Here is a 13,132-nt window from a genome sequence, read left to right as displayed (position 1 = left end):
TGAAGCGGTCCAGGAGGTTTTCCCTTTAACCAGAACCATCGCTGGCAGCTGACTCACGTAAAGGAGACCTGAGGGGTAAATGGATCCGGCACTTTGTCCCATTTCACCAAGTCACCCTCGAGCGATGGGTGGAGCAGGAGTCACCATCAGGGCTAAAGGGGACTCTTGCAGGAAGTTCCAGGGAACTTTTTTGGGGGGCGAGAGTGGAATCTGGACCAAAGAGACAACGGGGCCCTGAAAGCTCAGTGTTCCCTCCCACGTGGAGTGTGAAGTACTCCATAAAAGGCCACTTCGCAACTTTCCAAAAGGCTCGCACACGCCCTCTCGGCGCCGAGCGGACCCCGAGGTGCTGACCTAGACGCTGATTCACGCGAACTTCCTGCACAGGCGCATTCCAGCCGGGACCGCGCCGGCGGGCTCGGGGGCGGAGCCGGCCCAGTCACGTGCGGCCTCGCGTCCCTCCGCGATTCCCCTACAAGGACTTGAGCCGGGGCCCCCCGCCCCTCGCGGTGCTCTGGAATGCCGGCGCTGGAAAACGGCGGGACGGACGCAACCATCTGCGGGAGGAAGGGGGGAGACGATCGCAATTCCAGAAGAGACGCGAGAAAGACGAAGAGTCAGTAATTGGAACAAGAGATCCTCTACACAACCCTCTCAGTTCTAAGTTCCGCGCTCTGTGCTGCCCATGGGCGCCGTGCTCCCGCCAACCGCTCGGGCATCTTCCGTGGGGTCCCCTCCCGTCGGTGCCGTCCCACGGAGGCGGTGGGAATGGTGGCTAGGCTTCCTTCCGGTTTGCTGGAGGAGGCCGGAAGTGGCCGTTCTGGGGCAGCTGGATAGTTGTTAAGTCGGTGAGAGCGGCTGGCAGAGCATCGCCGAGACACCCTCGATTCTCGCGGCTGGGCAGGGTGAGTGGGGCTGGCCTCGGGGCATGAGTGGCCCGTCCCGAGAAGGCGTCCCCGCGGGGCGGCGGGAAGCGGGGAGCACACCTGGGCAGGTGTGCCTGCGCGATCGCGGGCGGCTGTGGGCTGGGAAGCCGCGGGCTGGGGCGGCCGGGACGCAAACTTGCTCTGTTTGCCAAACTTGGAGCTTAGAAGATGATGCTCAGCTCGCTGGCGCCGCACGCCTGGGCCCGCGAAACCGGAGCCCCACAGAGCTGACTCCGAAACTATGTTTGGTTGCTAACGTAAACTTGCCAGAGTTTGCTGATAAAAAAAAAAAAAAACCGTAGCACAGCTGCCCTCTGCAGCTGTTGTTGCAGCTGTACGGCTACGTGTTTAGTAGGAAGAACCCATTCAAATTTAGCAGCTCAGAGGGCGCTCCTCTAATTAGAACTTTTTCTTTGATGTTTGAACGGGGAGGAGAGATTGGGGTACGTTTGTCTCTCGAGGGGACTAAGTCGACTTTACAGAGGAGTGTTTTTAGTTAGAGTTTAGTTAGAGTCGTTCAGTAGATATGTAAAATATTAGAACTTTAGAGATCGATCATTTAAGATTTTAACTTCTTATATGCAAAAGTTTGTATCAAAAGGTGGAAAAAGCGAGTTTACTGAAATTGCTGGTATTTTCTTTTTCCGAATGGCTCTTGATAAGGATTAATAGAAAAGCATTTTATCTTCAAAAGTGAGATGTAGCAGACAAGTCGATCCTGACAACTAATTGACTTTTTAAAAAGTGCTCGGACTTCTTGGGTGTGGCTGTCTGGGAGATTTGAATCGATTCTCAGCTGGAAGTGTGCCTGAGAAATGAAAACTCGGCTTTCCTTGGTACTGAAACGCCCAACTTGAAAATATACTTTCAAAAACTGAATTTGCCCACACACACCCAAAAATCTTATCTTGGAAACAAATGACACAGATGAAATGAGACAGATTTGATCTGGAGTTTGAAGCAGGCCAAATACCTAGGTCTTATAGCACACTAGGAGGTTCTGGGATGGGAGTTTTCCAAGGGATATATCACCCAGTTTTAAGGGTTTTTCATTAAAAGGTATTTTAATATAACTTTTCCTAAGTATGCTTGTTTTAGATATTCGTTAAAGGATTTTTCTTTTTTACATGTGTTACCAGTTTAGGAGCTCTAAGATCCTGCTATTTTAACTTAGGCAATCTCATGTATAATTTAGTATTGATTGGTCCCACTTCATAGCTTTCACAGGCAGCTCTGTTGTTGTTATGGAAAAAATGTCACTATGGCCCAGGCTATCCTAGAACTTGAGATGGTCCTGCTTCAAGTGCTAGGATTATATACCTAGTTGTGAACTGCCACACCCAGCTTTAGTTATAAATTCTACATTTCTAAAGATCCTGAAAAATCTGGTATGTATAGAAAGCCTCTCTGAGGATCTGTCTTTTGTTTTCCCATGTCTTCATAGTCCGATGTCTTCCTTAAGCATGGACTCCCATCTTAGCAAACTGACACACAAAATCGCTCAGGCTGGGAATGTAGCTCAGTAGTAGAGTGCTTACCTAGCATGTGTGCGGCCCGAGGAACCCTCCCCATATTAGTCACTGCTGAAGCACTGTTAACTTAGCTTAAAACATTATACGCCTTTCCATCTGTAAGCCAGAGTGTCCCAGCCACCTTCGACTGCCTTCCTTCTCTTTCTGATGCTTTGAAACCCTCATGTGTTCGCTAGAAGGCCAGTCTGCAAATTTCCCTGCTTTTCAAGTTTCACCCCAAAGATCTTTCCCAAGGCTTCCAAAGTGAGGAGGATCTCACATGTTCCTCTCATGCACCCTAAATAAAAAATAGTCACAATGATTGTAAAATATTTGCAATTTCACACGAGAATTGTGTTTTACATCTTCACTTTTGGAGACAGTAGAAGAGTGTCTTAGAACCACAGCAAAGAGAATTCTACCAATTCTGTCAAACATTATCTCTTTGAGATCATAGCACTTTTCTCCACATGATCCCTTTACGTAAGTTTATTCCAGCCATGCTTGTAGTTCGGTGTGAAAAAGTAAGCAGTTTCTATTGTTTTGTATAGATGCCTAATTGACCATCCCAGGCCTGTGAAGCTCCAAGTTTCTGCGTTGGGAGATACTTGAATCAGTCTTATCTCCTTGAAAAAGTTGAGGCCTAGGGAGTAACTTGCTCGACGTTCCGTTACTGGATTTGGAAAGAATTAACTGCTTGAATTAGGATGGAACATCTGACTCTTGATTATAAACAAAGTTTATAATTTCCGACTGATAATGCCCTGGGTTATTTAGCCTCCCCTCCCTTGTTTTAGACAAGGTCTTTCTTTGTGTCCTTGGCTGTCCTCAATCCACCTGTATCTGCCTCCTTTGGGATGAAAGGAATTCACCACCATTCCCGGCTTCATTCTTTCATTATTTTTATGCATTGTTTTAGCTTGAGAGTCATACCTCTGAAGTGTATGTAGCTCATTTCATAAGTTGAACTAATCATTGCATTTCCTTATAGTTGCCTCTCCAACTATATTTTAACTTCTTTAAGATAGGTCACGTATGTGCTTTACATTTTTAACTTTTGACTAGTGTTCAATGCTAATAACATTTGACATGCATTAATATAATTAGCTGGTCCTAATACAATCATTTGAATTAAGCATGGGATGAGCTAAAGTTCTGGGTGAAGCTGTTGTTAATGCTAAATAAAACACCAGAAAGGAATCTTTTTGATTATCTTGTAGTGCATTTACTAATGTTTTGGTGGTTGAAAAAGTCAGTGGACGGCCGGGCGGTGGTGGCGCACGCCTTTAATCCCAGCACTCGGGAGGCAGAGGCAGGTGGATCTCTGTGAGTTCGAGACCAGCCTGGTCTACAAGAGCTAGTTCCAGGACAGGCTCCAAAATCACAGAGAAACCCTGTCTCGAAAAACCAAAAAAAAAAAAAAAAAGAAAAAGAAAAGAAAAAAGAAAAAGTCAGTGGACTCTGTTGCTTCTGGAGTGTGGGGCTCAGGAACTCTGGTGGGGCTATCCCTTTCCTCTTCGCCACCACAGGCTTCTGGCTTGTCAGAATAACACTGGCCCTGGGGATGGCCGCCATGCCCAGATTAAGGGGGTGTTTGTTCTTTTGGATCATGTGCCTGATTTGCTGAGGGTGGCCATGCATTCTTGTTGATGGTGGTCCTTACGTAAGAAGTGTCTGGTTTTAGCTGACCAGGTCTGGGATTCATGACCACCATGACCCCTTTGCCCCCAGCCACAGCCTGCACTCCCATAGTCTTGCTGTGAGTCAAACTGTTGTAGCAGGAGTTGCTGGCCTGCGGATTGCTGTGTGTTCTCTTATTCCCCTTGATCAGGAAACTGGAGAAGTTCCAAACCACTATCCATTGCACATGCGCAGACATGGCGGTATCTCCTTTCCCTGTGGCGGCCGGAGACGGAAAGAGTGCATTTACTAATTTTTAAATGCATGGTTTAAATAATAGGAAATATAGTCTTAAAGGTTACATATGACTTTTAACATGTTAAGCATTTTTATAAAGGAATTTTAAAAGTGCACCCATCAAATTTAGTTTTCCGTGAGATTTTAAAGAGTAAAAATCCACCTTTGTCAGCCATTTGACTGATTCTCATCAGTTTTTCTGTTCTTAGCATAACTGACATTCCTGTGTCACTGGGGAAGGGAAACAATGTTGTCATACAAACAGGCTATTTTTGAAGATGATTTTTGACTTGCAAAGGTGGACTATGCTTAATATTGGAGAGCTGTGGACTAGTAAACATGTGCCACTCGCCAGAGTTCGTGAGGGCTTTTAAGAGACGCATCCCGTCATACCTGCCGTTAGCCATTTAGATCAGGGGAAAGAATGCAACTTTGTGTAGTAAATGAGACGTACGCCTCCATAGAGTGAATGCATTTTACGAATGCTTTCAGTAGGCTGTAAAAGACAGTCTCCTAAAGGAGAAATAAAAGTAGGAAATTTGGGAATATATAATTTCTGTGCTGTGCACGGCATCTTTCCAAAGACATCCCGCTGTACTGCCTATGTGCAGGTGGATTGGATTTGTGACTGACCATCCGTTTAAGGGTTTCCTACGAAAACCTGAAACCAGATTTCCATAGGGAGCCGTGTGAGCAGAGCTGCCCTGATGTTTCTGTAGCTGTTTGTGGTCTGATGGTGTGGTGTGGTCAAGGAAGGAATGTAAGAACTAACTTCCTTTTTGTTTTTTATTTTTGTTTTTTTACCTCATAGGAAGCATTCTAGAGGTCACTTTGGGTGCTGGAATCTAGGTAGCGGTTCATTCTTTGCAGTCCACAGACTTATTTTTAGCGCAAGGGCATGGTGCTTGCTGCATCATGGCTAGATGTTGTTTTCAGAACGTAAGCTTTAAAACTGTTATCTTGGTCAGAGTGGAGTCAGTAGTCCCTGTTTTAGCCCTGCCTGGAGGAATATAACTCAGCAGTGGCTTAGGCTTGCTGATCAGGATTCTGCTGGCTGTCATCTCCACCTCACCCTGAAGAATGGTATGCTGGAATTTTATTATCTGATAACTCGGGGGTTTTCCACTTCAATCATTTTGTATTGTGTTCTTAAAGTTGCGTGTTCACAGGAAAAACATTTTTATTTTATGTATTAGATGTTCTTTTAAGTTTTCCAGGGATAAATGTATTAGAGAGTGAAGATAGAATTTGTGATCTTGAGGTGTTCTTTAAACGAAATTGCTTACAGCTTGTACTCTGATTTCGAAAGAGAAGCCTCAGCTGTATCGGGTGTTGAGTGCAGAGCAGCTCTGTATAAAGTACAGTCTGTAAGACGTAACGCCTGGTGAATTAACTTCAGTTCCTATACCTTTATGTTAGCCTTTCAGCAAGCTGTTGTTGAACGACGCTGAATCCGGAAATGAGGGTGCGATCTGAAATGTTCTCTGACTGGAAGAATAGCACCTGTCAGTAGAGGTTGGAAGGGAAGACCTCTTCCATTGGTCATTTTTTCTGATGGCGTGAGCTACAGGAGGCTAGGCTTCTGAACACTAGTTAGTACCTCTTAGCAAACCCGTAGTGCTGATGTATAAGAACTGCTACTGTTTCCTGGGTATCTAAGGTTTCTCTCTCTCTCTCTCTCTCTCTCTCTCTCTCTCTCTCTTTCTCACTCTCTCTTGTGTGCATGCATGCTCGTGCACACACACACATACACATGCACGCACCTCCTTGGATTTTATTTTTCTGTTGTTGTTAGGCTCTATGGTAGTACTAGGGGTATGTATATAATCTTGATGTGCTGTGAACTGTGACTTGATGTTGGTGGAATTAGAAGTGATGGTCCTTTTATAAAAAAATCTTTCAACTTTAAGAGTGAATGAATTCAAAACTGAAGACTGATTTTTCTCTTTTAGTTTGGTTGTTGGGGTGATGGTCCTGAACGGCTAGAAATCTTGACGCACTTGGGTTACCCCACTGAAACTTGCCACTGACTGATAAGAAGACAATTCCACTCATCTTCATTAATCTCTGTTGTTATCCATACTTAGTAATCTTAGATACTGATTTTATTTCCCTTGAATTCTTTCTTAATTAGGATTTAACCACCACCATGTCGAGCAAAAGGGCAAAGACCAAGACCACCAAGAAGCGCCCTCAGCGCGCAACATCCAATGTGTTCGCCATGTTTGACCAGTCCCAGATCCAAGAGTTCAAAGAGGCCTTCAACATGATCGACCAGAACCGGGATGGCTTCATCGACAAGGAGGACTTGCATGACATGCTGGCTTCAATGGGTAATGTTCACTTACAGTGTTGATGTATTAGCTAGGATTCCCTTAATGTTTTCATGATTCTTAAAGCTCTATGGAGTCTGTCTAAGTGATTGATTTAGGAGCAGTGTTTCCCACTGGGGCACACGCAGACGCCTGTGCCTATCTCAGGGTTGGGCTGAAGGGCTGTGTGTGCATGCAGGTATGTGGGTGCTGTCTGAGAAAGTGAGTGCATATAGCTCTTTCAGAGGACTTGAGTTGGGTTCCCAGCACCCACATTTAGTAGCTCACAACCACCTGAAACTCCAGCTGCAGGAGGATTCTCTGGGCACCTGCACCCTTGTGCATGTACCCCCCCCCACACACATAATTAAAAATAAGTCCTTATAAAGAGAAAGTGAGAGATCTTGATTAAAAGCAGTATTAATCCTTCCGCCATCTCACTGGAATATTACATATTTATTGTAGATCTCTGAACTTTCCCCTTGTTTTGCTATCATGAACCCAAATAGCAAACAATATAGTGGTTTCATTTCCTGCTAGAATGTTTACGGTGATTAAGCGTTTGGTGTATTTCGTAATGTAATTATGAGTATGGCTCTTTTTGTTTAGGAAAAAATCCAACTGATGAATATCTAGATGCCATGATGAATGAGGCCCCGGGCCCCATCAATTTCACCATGTTCCTCACCATGTTTGGAGAGAAGCTGAATGGCACAGATCCCGAGGATGTCATCAGAAACGCCTTCGCCTGCTTTGATGAGGAAGCAACAGGTAAGTCAGGGTGACTTAATCACAATGCTGTTTTAGTTATGTAACAAGGCACACAGTATTTAAAGTGTGGTGAGTTAGCACTTTTTGAAGGTTTTCTCCAGCTTTCTTTTCGTGTGCTCATCACACACCTTACTCCTCCTCCCTTCCACATGAGTGTGTGAGTGTGACTTGGAGACTTTTTCTGGGCTCCTTAAGTATTAGTCGTTTTCAGAAGTTTGTTGGTTAAATTTGCAACTTCTTTGGGAAACGTACTTACTCTTTTACTTAATGGTTAATTGCCCAAGGTCCTGACTGTCAGTACTGTGTTAAAGGAGCAGCTGGCCAGAGCAGCCTGGTAAATTGCTACAGACCACAGCACAGTAGTCTTGTGTTTGCCTGTCAGGCATCTGAACTCCAGATTATCCATCCCATGTGCTGTCTAACCTCTATATTAGAATATTCCAAGAAGACCTTAGACTCTGGTATCAGATGAGCAGGTTTCAGGTTCTCTTCTGCTGTGTGATAGCTGTGTATTCGGGCAGGTTACTTTGGTAAGGTTCTGTTTTTATTTTTGATGAAACTGGCAATACTGTGACCTTATCTTGCAGGGCTGTTACGAGGATGAAATGGGGGATGAGATGGTCAGCTAGTGCCAAGCATGCTGCTGGCATGTAGCTGACTGAGAAAAAGGAAGTGCTTGGTGCGGTGCTGCAGGACTAGAGCCTGTAAACCCAGTGCTCAGGAAGCTGAGTTTGGAATCATGGCTTTGGGATATAGAAGACTATATCCCCCAAAACAGACCATTAAAACTAACAGTGTTAACTATTGGAATGCCTGGTCCTTTGGCAAAAGTAGAGGAGAAAGCATATGGGGCCTATTTTCTAGGATTTTCACTTTGTGTCTCGGCCAGTGTGTGTAGAGAGGGAAGGCGCCCTCTGGTTGCCGACATTCCTACGTAGGCTAGTCATAAATGCCCGTGGTTGGCAGGGCCAGCTGGTGGAAGCATGCTGTCCTCGCTCTAGCTTTCAGGCTCCCCGCAGCATGGCCATCTTCTGATTTTCACATATGACCGCCACAAAAGAGGCACATGTGTGCATGTGAGTGTGACTTGTAGGCTTTTTTCCTGGCTCCCCCAAAACAATGCGCCGAGTTCTTCACTCGTGTCTCTCTCCTGGCACGTGCATGGTGGGCATATTTTAGTTGTGTGCTTACTGCCAACCACAGCTCATTCGTGTGAGTTGGCTGCAGTGAGTGATTGATTTCTACAAAGCTACCCGTCTAAGACTTTAGGGGCCTTCTTTAAAAATGTAGGATTGGAGTTTCTTTGATAATCTCATCTTGTCGATCTCACTTTGTGGGAAATGTATTCCTAGTGTATTAATGTCACACCCAGGAAGTTGTTTGAGTCTGTTCTTTTTTGCTTTGTGACTAGGCCTGTTTCATTTCTTTTCCACCTATAGTATATTAAGGGTTCTTAATCATTGTGCATACAAGTTACTTGAGCCCTTTAACACTGCTAGTACTAGAAAGAAATGAGGGCTAACACAAGGTTCTGCTTCTGTTTTGTGAGTAATTCCATTCTTTTTGGCAGGAGGGTTTTATGGAAATGTCAGGTAGCAGGTGGCTGCTATTGGCCTGTACAGTTTGTATGGCCTCTTGCTGAACACCAAGCCAACAGGAAGGATGTGGAACAGTCAGGCAGCAGAGTAACGCCATGAGCATCTGCTTGTCTCTGTTAGGGCTGCAGGCCCGTGAAAATACATGGACTGTGGAGTGGGTGTGGGTCTTCTGATCCTCCATTCTTTACCCTCCAGGCACCATCCAGGAGGACTACCTGAGGGAGCTGCTGACCACCATGGGCGACCGCTTCACAGATGAGGAAGTGGATGAGCTCTACAGGGAGGCCCCCATTGACAAGAAGGGCAATTTCAACTACATCGAGTTCACGCGCATCCTCAAGCACGGAGCAAAAGACAAAGACGACTGAAGAACTCCAAATTCCAGCTACATGTTCGCTGTTGCCACTGGGGTATTTCTGAGGTTTTTCTCCTAGAACCCGGTGCATGCCCTAGCTTACTGCTTTTTGCTGTCTGGTTTTGTATTTATATAATCTCAGCCTCTTTGGGCCACATGTATCTTTATAATCATACTGGAAATGGGACGTGGTGTCGTTATCCAACCAGAAAGTAAGGTAACGGGACTTACAGGCAGTCTTGTCCCTCATGTGTAAAAACTGCAGCCCACACAGAGTCAATATATTTTTTCAGAGAAAGTTATCCACTCAATTTTTTCTGAATGATAATTAAACTTTCTTGATAAAATACTTAGTTGTTTAAGTTTATTTCCCACTTGATTTTAGTTTCACTTGCGTCTTTGAAAGCAAGGCAGATGAAGTGAACAGCATTCCTGTGAGCTTGCTTAGCTCCTTCCAGTGTTCCTTGTCTTTTTAAAAGCAGCCCTGGTTTCCTCTGCACCTGTTTATTTCTCCCCTCTCGAGGAAATCAGATTTTAACTGCCCTATTTGGGTTTCCTAGACTTGGTCTACAATTTTGCAAACAATTCCTGCATAATTGTGAGCACTTGAGCAGCTTGAGATACTAGAGTTCGACACTCTTGCTTTATCTCCTCCGACTTTAAACTTCTGTACATTACTTCCTGCCCCTAAAATAAGATCAGGCCACTAAGTATACTAATTTTCATTTGTTGTATCAAAAAACTCTACTCAGCGCTAAAGGTTCTATGGAATGCTTTTAACAAAAAGATTTCTGTGTTGTGTTTCCAGCTGTTGGAAATACACATAGTATTTTTTGTTGTGTACAGTTTTTCCCTTATAGCAACCCCTATTGAAGGAATGTTTGTTTCTGCAGAGAGTTGTCGTGTGTGAGCTTTAGACACTCCTAACCTACCCACAGTCACAACAGCTGTGGCTGCATGCCTGGGAAAGTGAGGTCATCGTTTCGATCCTAAAAATAACTTCTGTTATTTGTGATAATTGAGAACTGTTGCTGAGCTAATCGGGGAAAACACTCGTTCTGTTTAGTTTTCTAATGTTTCAAAAATTCCCAAGTTTAAAAAGGTTTGAAGCAGGGGGGTTGGTGGGTTTGCTTCAACAAGACCCGTCCTTGAAGGAAACCATTACCTCATTTGATAAACAATTTCGGAATGCCTTTGAGCAGCAGGTTAGAGAGCCAGAGCCCCAAGTGGAATGGGGGCAGGGGGCAGGGGATCATAACAACTGCTCTTTGCTTCCTTCAAGATTACAATCTCAGAAATCTGCCCTAATTTCCTGCTTGAATTTCGTTTTGTTTTTTTATTTAAGCAAAGTAACTTTTTTAGCTTATCCACTCAGTGCTAGTCTTACCGAATTTCCATTTCTACTGAAAACAATACAAACCCCAACCTACCATCTCTGCGTTAACACAGCTTTAGCCAGGAATAAGTTATTTCCACTCTAGGAAGAAAGTACTACTAAAATTATCTCTCGGAGCGTCCATCTCCATCCGGACAACCCCATAAACAGCCTTTAGGAACAGTAGTAGGTGGTCAGCCCTCAGTGAAATGAAACAGTTTGCTAGTGGGACTCTGCGTAGTAGCTGGGTTTTGCTTACACAAGAATGGCTGCCAATGAAAAGCTGTCAAAATGTCTCCTAGCAACGGACTTGACTACAGAACCAGTCTCTAGAGTTTCCATGATGAGAATGATCTCAAAAGCCCCAGGAAAGCACTCCAAGGGGCAGCACCCCACCGTCTGCTCATGATCATGTTGCCTTTGAGACTCATTGCCCAGATTGAGTGCATCTGACCAGGGAACCTGAGACTTAGGGCAGGAAGTGAAGGCATGCAGCTGGGACAAAGGGAGGACGGCCAGAATAAAAGGCAGACTGAGGAGAGGAAGGAAGGACAAGCGGACAGTGACAGAAACAGTTACAGAAAGCTGGTTTAGGAGGAAGGAGGGTGGTCACCCTGTCACAGAGGAGTGTAGGGAGCGTGGCTATGCGTCAGCCATTAGGTAGTTCAGAATACAGAAACCACAATGAAACAGTATAGTGAACAATGCTGACGTTTAGGGCTCTGGCAGATCTGCAGTTTCAAGTCCCAGTTCTGCTACACCAGGGATTTCTTCTCAGGCGGGCGTAAGCAAGCTACTTAACCTTTGTTGACCTCTTTCTCCACTTCTAAAATAAATCAATGCTGTTCCTAATTGCATTTTATGATTAAAAGCAACATGGATCTAGAGCTGGGTGTGGTTGAATAAACCCCACTCATTACCCAAGTAGATTTGTGGTCGGGCTGTTCTTAAATACTGGCTTCCTCATCGGAAACAGGAAGGCTTCCTTCGAAGTTTGCTACAAAAATTAGAAGCTTGAAAACGAAGGTTCTGAATGCAGCAGATATGCAAATTGTAGTTTTTCTTATTTTGCTCACTAGCGGGTTCCTGAGAAGAAATCCTGAAGGGAAGTCAGGGCTTTCAAAGGGCCTATTCTTAATGATGAAGTCTTTTATAGAGGGGTAAAGTCTGGCCTTTGTCTGATCCACCCCTTCAGCCTCACTCCCTGCTTTTTTGAGAGGGGTCTTGCTGTGTTAAGTTTGCCTTGAGCTCAAGATCCCCCTGCCTGCCTCTCTGCTACTAGAATGCCAGGATTAAAGGCCTGTGCCACCACAGCCTGCCTGTCAACTAGTCTTACATCATGTAGGAAGGGTTAATAGATTGTGACAAACTCTTAAGATTTTATAAGAAACATAATTATTTAAACAATGACTTAAGGACAGACGGCATTGAAGTGGAAAGAATACTCAGGATTAGACATAGTATCAGCATTACCTGATTCCTACCCATTAAAAACGGAAATTATTATCCATCTCTGACCTATTCAATACCAGCGCCAGATTTTCAAGTGCAGAGTTAATAAACCCCTCGGTTTATTTGGTTTTTTTTTATTTTACATCTTATATGTGTATTTGCTTGAGGGAGGGAGTTGCTCATTCCCTGCTGCCGGCATCTGGATGGTTTGCAGGAGTTGGTTCTCCTTGTGGGTCTTGAGACTCTTTATTTATTTATTTATTTTAATTTATTTATTTATTAAAGATTTCTGTCTCCTCCCCGCCCCCGCCTCCCATTTCCTTCCCCCTCCCCCTGGTGGCAGGCACCTTCACCTCCTGAACCATCTTGCTGGCCCCTACCTTTTTGTTGTTGTAAGTACTGCCCGGTGCTGGACATACTATGGTGTCCCTACCTTCTAGAAATTGCTGATCAGACTTCTAGAATATGTAAACTCCAGAGGGAAGACCTTTTTAATTGTCTCCCCCAGCGCCTGGCACAAATTTAGGGGGGGAGTGCTTAATCAAGACTATTACTAGATTGACTATCCTTCATTATTTCAAAATAGTGCTCCTCACCTAATTATCCCAGAATGAGGGAAGTTAAAAAAAAAAAACTATCCTCAAGAATACACTATGCATAGTATCTAGAACAAATTCTGCGCAGTGCGTACTCTTAATTCTATCCTTTCTTCAAGAATAATTCAAAATCGGCTGAGCCCTGATAATCTGCAAGTTGGAACTGGGGAGAAAGGACACTGGCTGGAAAGCGATTTCAAATCAGCGAAGGGCGGCTCTGGAGCCCACGGGGCAGTGCTCAGCCTCCGCCCTCTTCCGTGTTACATTCCTTCTCTAGAACTGTTTATCTAAAGTTCCGTTCAACCAGGCCAACCGCCCT

At 44.6% G+C, this 13,132-nt stretch overlaps 1 protein-coding gene across 2 annotated transcripts; it reads left to right on the top strand.

Annotated features, from left to right (window-relative positions):
* The first annotated feature begins 413 nt into the window (after window positions 1–413).
* On the top strand, window positions 414–9,739 carry LOC142839704 (myosin regulatory light polypeptide 9). 2 transcript variants are annotated; one of them, XM_075955977.1, is made up of 4 exons: window positions 414–905; window positions 6,489–6,687; window positions 7,276–7,437; window positions 9,231–9,739. In XM_075955977.1, the coding sequence occupies exons 2-4, from the start codon at window positions 6,504–6,506 to the stop codon at window positions 9,401–9,403; spliced, it is 519 nt and encodes a 172-aa protein (XP_075812092.1). In that variant the 5' UTR covers window positions 414–905; window positions 6,489–6,503; the 3' UTR covers window positions 9,404–9,739. The 2 variants fall into 2 exon arrangements, with proteins under 2 accessions (XP_075812092.1, XP_075812091.1); XM_075955976.1 differs by lacking the exon at window positions 414–905 and adding an exon at window positions 5,284–5,437.
* Window positions 9,740–13,132: the final 3,393 nt, after the last annotated feature.

The sequence above is a fragment of the Microtus pennsylvanicus genome, chromosome 22, assembly GCF_037038515.1.
Source record: "Microtus pennsylvanicus isolate mMicPen1 chromosome 22, mMicPen1.hap1, whole genome shotgun sequence".
In the NCBI taxonomy this organism is placed as follows: Eukaryota; Metazoa; Chordata; class Mammalia; order Rodentia; family Cricetidae; genus Microtus; species Microtus pennsylvanicus.
The sequence above is the reverse complement of the archived record's forward strand: the minus strand, read 5'-3'. Positions and strand labels throughout refer to the sequence as shown.